Below are 16,770 nucleotides of genomic sequence, written 5' to 3'. Positions count from 1 at the left end.
CTTATAATACAGCTGACAGTTGACTGTGGAATATTTAGGAGCGAGGAAATTTCACGACTGGATTTGTTGCACAGGTGGCATCTTATCACAGTTCCATGCTGGAATTCACTGAGCTCCTGAGAGCGACCCATTCTTTCACAAATGTTTGTAAAGAAAGTCTGCATGCCTAGGTGCTTGATTTTATACACCTGTGGCCATGCAAGTGATTGGAATACCTGATTCTGATTATTTGGATGGGTGAGCGAATACTTTTGGCAATATAGTGTATCTTGAGTGTTCATAAGGTACGTGAACAAATCAATGGGCCTCTTAACACGCCTTATGCCCAGAGACTAGATTTAGGTTGGGTTATAGTCGGAGAGGTGTGCTTATAAGCCAACAGATGTGGGCACTTTCAAAACAAAAGTGGTATTAAATGGACGACCGTCTCTGATCAGCCCATGCGCAAACTACATGAAGATAAAGGACACTTTCAGTGCTCCTAAGCAAGAAGATTGTACAGCTTCGCTACTTAGGCCTTCCTACAAAGGAAACAGAGAGTTTAGATGACAGTGCTAAAACTGATGATGACAAATCTGCGCCGTCTATTGAAGATGGTGAGTTTCTTCAAATAATGGAAAAAGGAATGTATGTTGATGAAACCCACCAACATCGGCTACCAAAAACGTCCCTTTCAGAAAAATGCTGAAATGGAGAATCACTTTGTTCATTTCATGCAAAAGATCTTTGATAATGATCAAGCAGAACCAGCACCTCCATTAAACCAAGACGAGGAGTGTTGGTATCTGCCGACCTTTGGCGTTTATCACCAAAACCATATCAGAGTGATTTTTGATTCTAGCATGTCAAGGCATTTATTTCATTGAATGATGTGTTGCTTGGTGGCCCTGATCTGAATAACACACTTTTGGGTGTGTTACTGCAAATGTTTTATTCAATTGTAGTTAGGGAGGACCACCAAAACTACTTCAGATTTCTCTGGTACAAAGATAATGACACCAGCAAGGACATTACAGAGTTCAGAATGAAAGTACATGATTTGGAAACAGTCCGTGTCCGGCAATAGCTATTTAAGGCTTAAAACAAACAGAGGATCAAGGAGAGAAAGAGTACAGAGAAGACGCAAAACAGTTTGTCATGAGGAACTTTTATGTTGACGACAGACTCACCTCAGTGTCTTCTGAAGCTGAAGCAGTCAGTCTCTTGCAGAGGACTAGAGAAATGCTAGCAGAATCAAACCTCATACTACATAAATTGTCATCAAACAGAAGTTCAGTTATGGAAGCATTCCCTGCAAAGACAGAGCAAACAATCTAAAGGATTTAGTTGTAGGTGTTGATCCTTTACCCCTTCAAAGGAGTTTAGGACTAAGCTGATATCTACAGTCTGACAGTTTCACTTTCCAATTGTCAAAAGAGGAGTCTTAGCTACGGTGAACAGTCTGTATGATTCTCTAGGATTTGCAGCCCCCATGACCATACAAAGGAAAAGCATTAGTGCGAGAACTATCTGTAGACCAGTGCAATTGGGACACACCGCTCTCAGCACATAGAGAAATTCAGTGGAGACATTGGACTGATGATTTAGTTCATCTTGAAACACTTAGTGTTCCCAGACCTTATGTACCAGTGTCACTACAGTAAGTTCTACTGTGCAGAAAGAGGTATGTGTGTTCTCTGATGCTTCTACTGGAACAATAGCTGCTGTAGCATACCTCAGAGTTGTAGAGCATAATGGCCATTGTCATATAGGCTTTATAATGGGCTAATCAAAGCTAGCTCCAAAACCAGTCCATACAGTGTCGTGTTTAGAGTTATGCAGAGCTGTTTTAGCAGTTGAATTTGCAGAATTAATAACCAGTGAAATGGACATTGATCTGCATTCAGTGAAATACTGATAGCAAAACTGTACTGGGATACATTAACAATGCTTCAGGAAGATTCTATGTTTATGTGTCTGAGTTGTAGGGATTTGGAAATCATCTCACCCGGAACAGTGGCATTACATTGCTAACAGTCAGAACTCAGCAGACAAAGCTACCAGACCAGTGCCAGCCGCTGAACTACGGAACACAAACTGGTTCTCAGGTCTGGCGTTTCTACATCAAACCTATGCAGGTGAACAAACTGAACATGAAGTTATCAGTTTAATTGATCCAAAGTCAGACAGTGAAATTTGGCCTGAGATAACCTTAGTGACGAAGATTAATGAATGTCAGCTGGGATCCCACAGATTCAGTAGATTTTCCAGTTGGAAATATCCCCTTGTTAGACGGATAGCTGCTCTTATTCACATTGCTGAAACATATTCCAGCAGCACACAAAAAAGTTCATGTGCAGAAGATGATGCACTGTACAGTGAATTTTGCACAAGCAGAAACAGCCATAATCAAGTGTGTCCAACATGAGATCTTCCAAGACCTTCCAAGAAATCTCAGCTGATCATCACATAAGCACTCTCTTGATCAAACACTACCATGAGAAGGTAGTCCACCAAGGACGTCACTTGCCAGAAGGCGCGCTACACACAGCTGGCTAAGAAACTTGTCTCTGTAGAATACTGTATCATCTGTAAAAAACTCAGAGGACAGCTGCAAGAACAGAAAATGTCAGATCTCCCCACAGACAGACTAGTTGTGGCCCCACCGTTCACTTACGTAGGCCCCTGGAATGATCTAACACGCCACACTCGGAGGTAGGTGGGCAGTCATGTTCACTTGTTTATGTACCAGAGCAGTACACCTAGAGGTACTCAAATCTATGTCCTCTTCAAGCTTCATAAATGCCTTAAGAAGGTTTCTGTGTCTGCAATTCAGGTGTTACAGAGGCATAAACTTTATAGGAGCTTGCAAGGAACTCAAAATTAACACTGAAGATCCTGAGATTCAAAATTACCTACTGGACCGTGGATGCACCTGGACATTCAATGCACCCCATTCATCTCACATGGGAGGAGTGTGGGAGAGAATGATAGGTATAGCCAGACACATTCTCGATGCAATGCTGGTAACAAACACTCAACTTACAAATGAGATTCTCACTACACTGATGGCTGAAATAGCAGCTATAATGAACAAACAGAGATTCTTACTCCAGCGTTGTTGTTAACTCAAAAGGCTTATGTAACATCTGCCCCTCCCAGAGAGTTCAACCTTAAGGATATGTACAAGAATCAATGGAAACAAGTCCAGAATCTTGCACATACCTTCTGGAAACACTGGAAACAGGAATACTTGTGTAACATCCAACCCGGCATCAGACCACCAGAGGGAGCCCTCACCTGAATTCTGAGCCACCCACGAAGAAACACTTCTTGGTTCTATTGTTTATATACGGCACACATGCACACACACGACGCGTAGTATTGTTCTCCATGACTTTACCAAGCCTTTCTCAAGTTTCATGCTATTGGATTCTCTGCGTATGGACTTTGCTCTGTTTTTCTGGTTTTCTCGTGTTTTGCCTTCTGATTCGGATTTGTTTGCTAAAGTGTTTTGCTTTCCGGTTTTTGACTTTGCGCTTGTTTTTCCTGGATACTGAGTTTTCCTGCTGACTTTATTTTCATTAAATCTGCTTATGGATCCGAGATCCGCCAACTCCGGCTCTTCCTTACAGAATACTATGCCTCAAAAGGATCCAGCAGATCTCCGAATGGTGGCAGCGCGCCAAGAGGAAATTATCCCTGCATATCAAGACCAAATCGGGGCGCTGCATGCCGCCAACGAACAGCTCTGCCGAGCGCCACCAATTCACACCGACCCTCCCCCACCTGCTGCGCTACCGCCACGCAGTGAGTCATTTCGTATGGCACTTCCTGAAAAGTTTGGTGGCACCGCGGATCGCTGTCGTGGCTTCCTGAGACAGTGTAACAACCTTTTTACTTACCAACCTGATGTCTACCAGGAGGAAACTACAAAATGTGCCTTCCTTCTCTCACTTCTCACTGGGAGAGCACTAGACTGGGCATCCGCTGTCTGGGATAATGATCCTCAGGTAAAGACGTCGTTTGATTACTTTTTGAGTCTCATTCGGGAGGTGTTTGAATATCCGGCGGGGGGCCGGGATGTATCATCACAACTTACAATTGTGGTATTACAATGTGGAATTACACCAAGGGGCCAATACCGCTGCGGATTATGCTGTAAAGTTTCGTACACTAGCGGCTCAGAGTGGGTGGAACAGCACTTCACTGCTTGCTGTGTTCCGAGAAGGACTCCAACCAGTGCTGCAGGCTGAGTTAGCCGGTAAGGGCACTAACACAACCCTCTCGTCCTACATCACCACGGCTATTCGTCTAGATAACCTCCAGTGTCAGCACTGCCTAAGCACCCAGGCACGCCTGAAGGATTGTCATCACACGGAGTTTCTGAGCCCTAGGGGGACAGGACTTGAACTCATGCAATTAGGACAAACCCACGTGTCGGATGAGGAACGGCAGCGTCGTGTCCAGCAATGACTATGTTTCTACTGTGGAGGAATATCAGGTAATCACATGCCCAGAGAAACTGTCTAAGTGCAAAGGGGTGGGCACCTGCTACACTTCATGTTTATCCCTGTTCGCAAAAATTCATTATGCTCAAGAATGTTTCATCGTCTCAGCACTCATAGACTCAGGAGCAGCCGTTAACTTGATCGACAGAGATTTTGTGGAGGAACTACGGCTTCCCACCATTCCTTGCACCACCCCGCTGTGAGTGACTGCTGTGAACAATCAACCCATAGGGAGGGGATATCTCACCCACCAAACAAAACCGCTTACTCTTCAAATTGGCCTGTTTCATCATGAAGAAATCACATTTTATGTCATCTCCATCTAACCCCGTCATCTTGGGCTTCCCCTGGCTGCAACGCCATGATCCCCAAATCTCGTGGAAGGAGGGAGAACTCAGACGCTGGTCATCCCATTACCTGGACACCTGTTTCCTCAATGCTGTACCACGTCCTTGTCTCGCTACATCGGTTGAAAGCCCGAGCACCACAGTAGCTTCTACCATCCCTAGGGAATACCTTGACTTCCATGAGGTGTTCAGCAAAGAGAAAGCCACCCGTCCCCCCCCCCCACCGCCCCTGGGACTGCACCATTGATCTCCTGCCTTACGCTATGCCTCCAAAAAGTAGAGTCTACCCTCTGTCTCTCCCGGAAAACCAAGCCATGGAGGATTACATTGATGAAGCACTCTAGATTACATTGATGAAGCACTCTAGACTGGCTACATCCGCCCGTCTACCTCCCCTGACGCTGCTGGTTTCTTTTTTGTGGAAAAAAAGGATGGAGGACTGCGACCGTGTATAGACTATCGAGGACTGAATGTTCTCACTGTCCGGTACCCCTATCCATTGCCTCTAGTGCCAGCAGCACTGGAAAAACTTCGGGAGGCCCGTCTGTTCACCAAGCTTTATGTAGCACCTATAATCTGGTCTGCATTCGGGAGGGAGATGAGTGGAAAACGGCTTTCCACACCACAAAAGGTCATTATGAATACTTAGTGATGCCTTACGGACCAGCTGTCTTTCAGGCCTTCATTAATGAAATATTCAAGGACGTTATCGATAAGTACGTGATTGCTTATATCGATGATATTTTGATATACTCCAAATCCCATGAGGACCAAGTACACCATGTGCGCACCGTGCTAACCCGCCTACGCCAACACCAACTCTATGTCAAATCAGAAAAATGTGAGTTCCATCAGGAGACAATCATGTTCCTGGGTTATGTTATATCTCATCGGGGTGTAGAGATGGACAACAGCAAAGTGCAAGCTGTCACAGAATGGCCTGAACCTACATCAATAAAGGAACTACAATGTTTTCTGGGGTTTGCTAATTTCTACAGGCGCTTTATAAGGAATTACAGCATCATCGCCAACCCATTCACATCACTGCTGCGGGGAAAGCCCAAGAAATTGCAATGGACTGAGCAGGCCAGGTCTGCATTCAAGCACTTGAAGCAGAGTTTCACTACAGCCCCTGTCCTCTGTCATCCGGACCCCGACCACCCATTCGTAGTAGAGGTAGACGCCTCCAATTGTGGAATAGGGGCCGTTCTCTCTCAGCGCCACGAGGTACCCGGAAAATTACACCCATGTGCATTCTTCTCCCGCAAACTCACTACGGCGGAAATCAACTATGATGTGGGCAACAGGGAGCTCCTATCTATAAAGGCAGCATTGGAGGAATGGTAACACTGGTTAGAGAGGGCACATCATCCCTTCCTGGTATTAACTTATAATCGAAACCTTGAGTACCTCTATAGTGCTAAGCGGTTGAACCCTCGACAAGCCCGATGAGCCCTGTTCTTCACCCGCTTTCAATTCTCCGTCACATATAGTCCAGGTACTAAGAACGGCAAGGCAGATGCACTGTCCCGCCGGTATGACCCCTTGACCACATCACTCCACCCCGAACCCATCCTCCCCCCATCTGTGATCCTAGCACCTATTCAGTGGAGCTTAATAGAGGACATTCAAAGTGCCCACACCGAGGAACCTCCACCTCCTGCCTGCCCACCATCCAAACTCTATGTTCCCATGGCACTTCGGCACCGCGTCATCCAGTGGGTTCATGAGGCTCCCAGTTCAGGCCACCCAGGGATTCGTCGGACCAGCTCCCTACTACAGAATAGATTTTGGTGGCCCTCACAGTCTCAAGATGTGGAAAACTATGTCAAGGCATGCACTACATGTGCGCAATCTAGGACGAGTCGTCAGCTTCCAGAAGGGTTATTGGAGCCTCTACCCATCCCGCAACGCCCTTGGTCACACATCGCCCTCGATTTCGTCACAGATCTACCGGACTCTGGGGGATATAATACCATATTAGTGGTGATTGGTCGTTTCTCAAAAGCCTGTAAACTGATCCCGTTAAAGGGCCTACCTACCGCCATGGAAACAGCCAAAGCACTTTTTGCCCATGTATTCAGAAATTACAGTCTTCCTGAAGATATTGTGTTGGACCAAGGTCCCCAATTCACCTCCCGAGTTTGGGGAGCATTCTGTAACCAACTGGGAATCAATGTGAGGCTCAGCTCGGGGTATCACCCACAGACTAATGGACAGACAGAACGCCTCAATCAAGAACTTGGCCGATATCTTCGAACCTACTGCAGTTGTGAGCAGCATCGGTGGAGTGAGTTTCTGCCATGGGCTGAGTATGCCCAAAACTCTCTCACCCACACCTCCACAGGACTGACACCATTCCAATGCATCTTAGGTTTTCAGCCGCCACTATTCCCATGGTCTGGAGAGCTGTCCAATGTCTCTGCTGTGGATGACTGGGCCCAGCAGAGCCAAGAAGTTTGGGAAAGTGCCCACGTCCGTCTCCAGAGGGCCATACGCCGACAACGGATACAGGCAAATTGTCGTAGACGCCCACACCCCGAGTACCAAGTAGGACAATGTGTCTGGTTGTCCACCAAAAACCTTCGCTTAAAGCTTCCTTGCCACAAACTCAGTCCTCGTTACGTTGGCCCATTTCGTGTCACACGCCGAATCAACCCTGTCACGTATCGTCTGGAGCTCCCTCCTACGTATCGCATCTTCACTGGGGAGTGAAGGAACAGACGAGCTACTGTTGTTCAAATTGCTGAATAAGTTAATGCTGGTTCTGAAAGGTGTCAGAATACACAGTGCATCATAGTTGCGTATGGGGCTGCATAGCCACAGACCAGTCAGGGTGCCCATGCTGACCCCTGTGCACCACAGCCATCAAGGAATACTATTTCCATGAAAGGGTCTACATGGTCTGCAGCAATGTAGGTGGTACATGTCAAAGTCCACATGGATGGCAGGACCAAAGGTTTCCCGGCAGAACATTGCCCAAAGCATGACACTGCCTCCAGCGGCTAAATCATCAAAATTAAAAGAAATAAACACTTGAAATATATCAGTCTATGTGTAATGAATCCACATAACTTTTTGATGATATTCCAATTTATTGAGATGTGTATATCTATATACAAATGTATTTCATCTATATATATATACAGTTGTGTTCAAAATTATTCATACCCTTGGTATTTTTATAGTGTTTTTGAGTTGTCTTCTGTGATGAATGAGTTTTATATATTTGTCACAAACAACTGAAGAAATAACAGCATGTGATATTTCAAGAAATATGCCATTTCATGGGTTTTTATTGACAAATATTCAAAAATCGCCATGTTCAGAATTATTCATACCCTTTATATTACAATGTTTCAATAATCAGTAGTAAAGCCTCTGTTCTTAATGACGGCCTGCAAACACTTCTTGTAGGTCTCCACAAGATTTCTGCAGGTCTGCTGCAGAATGTTTCCCCACTCTTCCTCCAGTTGTTGGAGATAGGAAGGCTTCCTAACCCTGACCTGGATCTTCAACTCTCTCCACAAAGTTTTTTTTACATTTACAGGAAAGGTCCCAGACAACAAAATCCGAGCAGGGTAATCTAAAGGCAGAGAGCACGGCAAAGTTATCACAAAGAAAAGTCCTAGGCAAAAAATCTGAGCAGGATAATCTGAAAACAGTGAGAATGAACAGTCTGGCTGGCTGGGGGAAAAGGCGGGAATAAAGGCAAGAATAAAGGTGGGGAAAAAGGCAGGGAAAAAAGCAAGAATAAAGGCGGGATGACTCTCAGCAACGCAGTGAGAACATCTGGCAGGAAGGCACGTAGACAGCGTGTTTATATAGCGCCGAAGGGAGGTGAACCCGGAAGAACTCCGTCCATGATGACCGCGAACCCGGAAGTGTGCGCCGGGATGGGCGACACGTGCTGACACTAACAGCAGAACTGCAGGCTCATATTTCCATCATTCAGACTCCAGTGTTTTTTTACACTGACGCCACATTTTAGACTATTTTTAAATAAAGGCCAAATCTCTGCACCGCCTCTCAGTGGTACATTAAAGTTACATTTTAGTTTATCTACCAAAATGCTTTCTGTACTCTTTTAGTTTTTCTAAATGCTTTCTAAACAACATTGCAAAATCAAATATTTCCTTAATATTAGGCTATAATTTGTCATTCCAGCCTTTATTTTTGTAAAACTGTTGAACGTTTTATTGCATTTTTTTTTTTTATATCAATTTCTCAGTTGGTTGTGGGAAATAAAAACACAAATCAGGTTTTCTATGATATAAAGATTTTAGATATCTGGATGGGAAAGTTTGTCACTTATGGAGGAGGAAATGAAGTTTTTATTCTGGTTTTAGGCTCAGGACAGAAATCCAGACTTGATGTTCATTTATTTCAGTCTTTATCAGGAAAATAATGCATTAAAATTTCATCAGAAGCCTGAAACACCCCAGGATTCTGTGTATTGTATTGTGGGCTTTATGGCCCTTATTGTTGTTCCATCAGGTCTCCCTAGCAAGAAAGCAACACCAGAAGGAGGTGGAGAACATCGCTGAGCTGGAGCAGGAGAAGTTTAACCTGACGGAGCAGGTGGAGCATCTAAGAGACACGGTGAAGGGCATGGGATACGTAATCCTTGACCTGAACATGGAGTTTGCTAATCTAATGAAAGTGAGTGTGAAAAATCCATGCATTAAGAGGCTCATTTAGGAATATGAAGAATCTTTAATGTTTTTTCCGCACGATGAGTTCACATTAATATTGTATTTTATTATTTATTATTATTATCTATTGCTCATTGCAGATGTGATCATTAAGCACTTGAGTGTGAACCTCTTTTGTCCCATGTGTGTGTTTTAGGCACATGAGCGAGAGCAGGACGCTCCCAGGATCCTCCAAGTGAAGAACGACAAGCTGAAGAAGACCCTGAATCATGAGGAGGAGATACTGAAGGTAAACTTTGGTGCTGAAGTGGGATGAGTATGCCGAGCTTTGAGCGTGTGGACTGGAGGCCCGCCATCTCAAGAAGTAAATAAAGTCAATATTGTTTTCTTTCAGGTCTCCTTGGCTGAAGCTGAGGAGCAACACCAGAGGGATGAGGAGACCATTGATTAAAATTCTATTTTCAAGTTGCAAGATTCAATCTGCAGCTCATTGCAGATGTGAAGGTTAAGCTCTTGAGTGTGAACCTCTTTTTCTCCAGGATTGTGTACGAGACTGGGAGGACCAACTGAAGGTAAATTTTCTTCTCAAGAAGCTAGGACTGCTTTTGTGAACTGATAAATAACTTGCAGGAAGACAATCAGAAATCCATCAGCTTAGATCCTCCGTAAGGGAGTCAGTTTTTAAATGAGTCTGAATGTGTGTGTAGAAGTAAATGAATTCATTGAGCCTTAATTGTTGTCTTTTGAGGTCTCTGTGGCTAAAGGTGAGAAGAAACACCGTAAGGCTAGGAAGACTATCAGCAACTGTATAGGATATTTTTAAAAGTTTCTTGTCAGTAGCTGTGATTTCCCTCATCTCATTTTGGGAGTGTGTCAACTCAAAAAATGCCCTGGGCTTGTCACGGTATTGGGGATGAGTTGTCTTATTAGTTTGGACGGCCTCATGCATTCGTTAGCTAGGACTTTGGCGCAGATAATGCACTGTGGCTGGGGCAGGGAGAAAATGAAATAAAACCATAGTTCAGGTAACTATCTTGGTATTTCCTGCATTTCGTGTTTCCAGTATTGCTAGCATTGCAACCCAAATTGGTGGGAGCTTCCTCATCTGGGTCCAGTATGCCAGGGTCATTACTATCAGCTGCTGTAGGCGAATCAGTGGGACTCTGTCGTTTTTGTGGAGGACGAATTACAAATTTGTCCATTTTTTGGTCAGCCAGGGGATCATGGATAAAATGAGCTAATGCAATATGATTGTTCTCCTTAATGCTAACTGTCCAACACTTTTCAAAATATGACGCGACCCCCCACAGAGCTCACTGAGGCCCCCTTGTGGGCTGGGACCCCCCTGTTGGGAACCGCTGATCTAGACAATTTAGATATTTCAGCTGGTTTTGATGAGATATATAACTGGGTATCATCAGCATAACAATGGAAACTAATCCCATGTTTTCTATTGATGTTACCCAAGGGAAGCATGTATATTGAGAACAGCAGAGGTTCTAAAGCTGGATGTAATAAATGAGGATATGATGCTAGTGGGTGCAAGTGTTGAGGATGTGGAAGATAGGGATAGGTGGAGAGAGATGATTCGCTGTGGTGACCCCTGAAGAGAAAAACCAAAAGAAGAAGAGGTCCTAAAACTGACCCTTGTGTGAACCTGTATTTCACTGGCAATACACTGGACAGTTCTCCATTTAAATCTACAAAATGGTATCGATCAGACAGGTAGGATCTAAACCATTTTAATGGCTGTCCATGAATACCTGTGTGACTTTGTAAACGATCTACAAGAATATTATGATCTGTAGTGTTGAATGCCGGACTAAGATCAAGTAAGACTAATACTGAGATGCAGCCTTGGTCCGAAGCTAAAAACAAGTCATTTGTGATTTTAACTAGCACAGTTTCTGTACTATGATGGGGCCTGAAACCTGACTGAAATTCTTTAAAGATATTGTTTTCCTGTAAGAAGGAGCATACTTGAGCTCACACCACCTTTTCTAATATTTTTGATATACACCGAAGGATTGAAACCGGTCTGTAATTTGTTATTTCATTAGGGTCTAATTTAGGTTTTTTTTAAGAAGAGGCTTAATGACTGGCAACTTGGGAGGTTTAGGGACGTTATCTAAATATAGAGAGGAATTAATAATGCTTAGAAGCGGCTCTCCAGATGTATGTATCACTTCTTTTAGTAATCTAGTTGGAATTGGATCTAACAAGCACCATGTTGATTGCAGCATTGTAGCTCTAGATGTGGCGCTTTAGGCTGGACTGGATCACGGGATGCTGTCATGCTGAACATCCATTATTTTGTTCCTGATACTATCAGTTTTTTCAGTGAAGAAATTCATAAAGTCCTCACTACTAAACTGTGATGAAACTCTCTCTCCAGATATCTGAGGTTTTGTTAGTCTAGCCACTGTACTAAATAAGAATCTGGGATTGTTCTGGTTTATTGCTATCAGTTTGCTCAGATGCTCAGCCCTAGCAGCTTTTAGAGCCTGTCTATAGCTGGACAAACTGTCTTTATATGCAATTCTAAAAATCTAGTTTTTCTCCACTTTCGCTCGAGGCGTGAGTATGACTATTGTACCATGGTGCAGGTGTTTTATCTCTGACCTTTTTTAATCAGATGGGGGCAACAGTGTCTAGTGTTATATAAAACCTCTAGTATTATGGTCTCTCTCTCACTTTATCTCTCTCTCTCTCTCCCTTTCTGTTGAATTGTAATGTAAGGTCTCACTGCATGTAGTTTTGATTATTGAACATATTTAGCTCCTGTCATGAAAAGCTTTTTGTCCATGTTCTGTATGTACACCTGACATTTAATACAGTTTATATTTTGATATTTTAATGTACACTATATATATTACAAAATAAAGGAAACGTTTTAAAGACCAAACACATTTCTGGTGTTATTTGTGTGTTTGATTAGAAATCTTTCTGCAGTAACAGTAACAGTTCTGTCTCAGTAACATGATCACTTCCTGTCTCTCAGGTGCTGCAGTATTGACTGTGGGCTGAACAGTGAAAGTTACTGAATGGAAAACATTCAACAATTCAATTTAATAAACACTTCAATCTGGACAAGTGAATGCCAGTCCTACATGATGGAGACTGGATCATGTTCATTCACAATTTAAACAAAACCACTGCATGTTCGTGGGTTCAGGTTAGGATTAGGGTCTGTGTCATTCACCAGAAAAACTTAAATCTAGATGATCAGAAGAGCCGCAATCAGTGTTCTCATATTTTGTAGGAAACAGATGAAGGAGAATAGACTGGAGGTGGAGAATGGACAATGTGCTTTCAGTTTTATTTCACATTTCTGTTTTAAAGTGTAGTTCTGACCTGCTTCACTTCAGTGAGACAGGGACTCGTACCTCAGCTTTCTCTAATACCACGTCCCAATCAGTGTCCACTGGAAAGCACTGAAGATGTGACATTTCAGAAATAACTGAAGGAATATTCTGAGCTATCTTCTCTAGATGTCATGTCAGCTACCTCATCACTGACCGCAGCAGCCTTCTGCCTGGATGTTCCCTGTGGATGTTCCCCTCGGACCACACTATATCAGTAGTAGCTGTGGGTCATTTCCCATCTGACTGCAAACCAACAGCTGATCAGCTTCAGTGTTATTAAGATTCAAGATTCAAAGAACTTTATTAATCCCAGGGGGGAAAGCTGCATTTGTGCTTCATTATGCTATACTAATACACAAGCTAACCAGCTGAAATGGCAGCCATCAGCTAACTGTTCACACATCAGTAACAGGATCATGTGTAAGGAAAAGTATGCAATGACTCTTAAGCACCACCAGAGGGAGACAGAGAGCTGACACTGAACTAATTAGTGCTAACCTGCTCCACCTGGGACTGACCTGTTAAAGGCTGCTTACAGCTCAAACACTCAGTCTTGGGTTCGAGTGCTGTACTGAGACTCAGCTGGTATTTTTTTAAAAAAAACAAAAACAAAAAAACACTTGGATTTATCTCTCAGGTTTCTGTTCTTCCTTTCCTCTTCAGAACAAACCTCTTGGTGCTTGTCTCTTGGGGTTTCTCCTGGTATTTCCTTTAAAAATCCTTGGGTTTATTTATTTTTCTCCAAAGTGTGTCCTTTCTGACCTTTTGTTTTTGATTACTCTTCTCGATCTTCAGACTAGGGCCACTCCCAGGTTTGTTACTGCTGGTTTAATATCTCACTGGGCTTCTTGTTGGTCTCTCTCTGCTCCGGCCCCAGGTTCAGGTCCAGTGTGGTGTGACCCTTTGTATTCTTCCTCCTCTTTAGGGGTTTGTTCCTCCATCAGATTCCTTCCTGTGGTCCCACCCCATGTCTCGAGGCCCTATCCCCTGGTCAGCATCTTGTCCACATCAGGTTTTAGTTGGTTCTGCACTTGAGTTCTCTCCCCCAGTCTCAGTTGAGATTACAATATCTCAGATTTTATTTAGTGTGCTCAATGTAGTGTAGTTATCATTTAAATAATTATAGTAATTTATATAAATATTATTTATCATGATCATCATCAGGAGTCATTTCTCCATGTGACTGTTTTCATTCAGGAAAAAAATAAATAATAGGGTGTCCTTCAGATAAAACTGTAATAAAACCTCAGTCTCTCAGTGTTCCTTACTGAAGTAGATGGTTTTGCTGCAGTGGGGACAGAGATTTGGTTCTCTAGTAAATGATGATAAACTGACAGCTGCCCAGGAAGAAATGAAGGAAAGATAGAAAGATTAATGCAGATTTCTGCAGTACTGGAACCCAGGTTTATTGGTTCTCTGAGGTTCTCACCTTTCACTGGTTCTCTAGATGGTGCTGTAGTTTTCCCCTCCTCAGCTCTGGGTAGTGGTGGTGCTATCAGCTGAGTGTACCATCTACACTGAGCTCCTGACCTGGAGATGATCTACAGCAAGGCCAGAAGGACAGTGAAGGACCTCTCTGCTGTGGTCAGGGAAGTCCTTCTGCTCCTTGAAGGTGAACACAGAGAGAATGAGGAGGAGCTTCTTCCTGCAGGTCATCTGGCCCTCAACCAGGAGAACACCTAGAGCCTGGACTTTTTCTGGACTTGTTACAGAACACCAACAACCTCAGCTTTTGCACATCTCAGATTACAAACTGAACTGCATGAACATTTGGACTTTAGAACAATATATAATTCTATATCCATGTTCATTTAATCCACAGCAACACACACCTGTGACAGTCGTATGAAGTTTTTCACAACATTTAAATTTAAAAAAATAATAAAACACAAATGATTAATATTATTAATGAATATCTGTTTCCTTCTGGCTCTGCCTCTGCAGGAGGGTTGTGAGGTGGGCCGGGCCGGGTTCTTGTCACAGCTACATGTGTTATTTTGGGACATTCTAAAACGCTTAACGTGGCTTAATGCATTAAAACAGTTTTGTAAACACACCAAACTTGGTGAACACATTATTAATAAACTATACTATGTACAGACAAGCATATGAGCCCAGAATAAGAACCCAACGCATTTAATCATGCATTAAGCGTTTTGCTCCCATAGAAAACCGTTATATGGAAAAGGCTTTACGTGGCAACTGACTCGGGTTTAATATACTTCCGTTTCTGAAACGGAAAACCCAGAGTTTCCCACATTTCAGGGTTTCCTTTCTGAAATGAGTCCCAGAATAAGAAAGCAAAGCTTTCACATGGCCACATGGTTGCCTACAACCAATCACGGATGTTTTTGTTTTTTCGCCCAATCACCACACAGTGCAATCTTTTGAAACGCATGTAACGGTCATCTGTAGGTATATATAACAGTGTCAGCAGCAGAACCTGTTATTTGTGCAGTCTCTTGCTGAAGTCGCTGTATTGGTTTTCCTCTCATTCAGTTGTTTTAGAATATTGGAATAAAAAAAGCCTTTTTAAGGCTACAAATCATTTTTCACTCAGGGTACTCTTAATGTACATACTTGTACTTTTTATATTATATTATATTGTATTATATTATATTTTTTGCATTACCTTCTATTCAGTTGTCTTTTCTCTTTTATTTATTTTTATTTGTTTATTAAATTTTTTTTGTACATATTCACACAGATGCAGGTAAAATACGGTAAAATGTCTTTAATGCAAAAGCAGTCAGCGTTTACACTAAAAGAAGCAGAAGCAATTCTAGATGATGTTAAAAAAAATACAAGGAATTCATTTCCACTAAACCACCAATACATCCAAAGGGTGGTGATGTGTTCCTTTATAAGAGTTCTAAGCCAGATGACATGGACTTCAGATTTGATCAAATGATGTGGAAGCAGAAAGGGTCAAATTACCACAACATTCGAAAGTATGGGGGAAGAGTTCTGAAACGCTACTATCACATTAGAACTGCTGAATGTGAAAAAGGGACCTCCTCAGAATTCAGAAAGTGCATTTATTCTTTGATGAATGGGGACAAAGATTTGGCAGCAAATTTCTATCTGATTCATTAGCTGGGTAATGAGACGGTATATGTACCACGCAAACATGGAAATGCCAAAATGGACAGAGTGTTTATTCCTTCTACAAAAAAGGTTTTCGCAGACATATGTCTCAATGACCAAGGTCAAGCCCCTTCAAACATATATAAAACTGTTCTATCTAAAACCTGCAGTGGTAATGAGAAGCACATGCCAGTAAATACCCCACGAAACCTCAAACAAGTTCAGAACACAGTATATGCACAACGATGCAACCAAAGAATCTCACGTGATGAAATGTTTTGTTTGCATGAACCAACTACCTGGTTTCATATGGCATATCACTACATTCCCAGACCTTCTTGTTTATGCAGGCATGACAGGCATTGTAGATTTGGCACGTTCCAACTTAGAGGAATCTGTGAAGTTTGCTCACCCATAGACGATTAGCTACGACACAACATTTCAAATGGGGGATTTTTATGTGTCGGTGTTAGCTATGAGAAACACTGCACTAGTCAGTGATCCAGTGTATCCTGTTGGCTTCATGTTGCATGAATGTAAATTCATGCAACATCATGAGAAATTTTTAACTGAAATTTTGGGAAAGCTGGGAATAGACTCCAAAAAGTACCAAAAGATACCAGTGACAGTTGACAGGGAGAAAGGAATTGTAGGTGCTTTGAAAAAGAACTTTACAAATATAAGTGTAGTGTTCTGTCACAACCACATCTTGCGAGATGTGGAGCACTGGGTGAAGACACATGGAGGGAAAAGGGATGATGTGAAGGTCTTAAAAGACCATGTTGAGCAGCTTATTGATTCCTCCTGTCCAAAAGAGTTTGATAAA

General features: G+C 42.8%; 1 protein-coding gene and 1 long non-coding RNA gene across 2 annotated transcripts; both read left to right on the top strand.

The window, feature by feature from the left end:
• Nucleotides 1-5,488: 5,488 nt before the first annotated feature.
• On the top strand, nucleotides 5,489-6,184 carry LOC131345702 (uncharacterized). Its single transcript, XM_058378702.1, has one exon. The coding sequence runs from the start codon at nucleotides 5,489-5,491 to the stop codon at nucleotides 6,182-6,184; it is 696 nt and encodes a 231-aa protein (XP_058234685.1).
• A 2,938-nt stretch (nucleotides 6,185-9,122) lies between these two features.
• Nucleotides 9,123-12,235, top strand: LOC131346106 (uncharacterized). The gene is made up of 3 exons (XR_009203571.1): nucleotides 9,123-9,499; nucleotides 9,689-9,781; nucleotides 9,887-12,235. It is a non-coding gene; the product is annotated as an uncharacterized LOC131346106 (long non-coding RNA).
• Nucleotides 12,236-16,770: the final 4,535 nt, after the last annotated feature.

The sequence above is a fragment of the Hemibagrus wyckioides genome, linkage group LG25 (assembly GCF_019097595.1).
Source record: "Hemibagrus wyckioides isolate EC202008001 linkage group LG25, SWU_Hwy_1.0, whole genome shotgun sequence".
NCBI classification, from domain to species: Eukaryota; Metazoa; Chordata; class Actinopteri; order Siluriformes; family Bagridae; genus Hemibagrus; species Hemibagrus wyckioides.
Note: the sequence above shows the minus strand (reverse complement) of the source record. Positions and strands in the feature narration are given on the sequence as shown.

Excerpts from the sequence above, each read along its gene's own strand:
- LOC131345702 (XM_058378702.1), top strand. The coding sequence starts at position 5,489 with ATGCCTTACGGACCAGCTGTCTTTCAGGCCTTCATTAATGAAATATTC.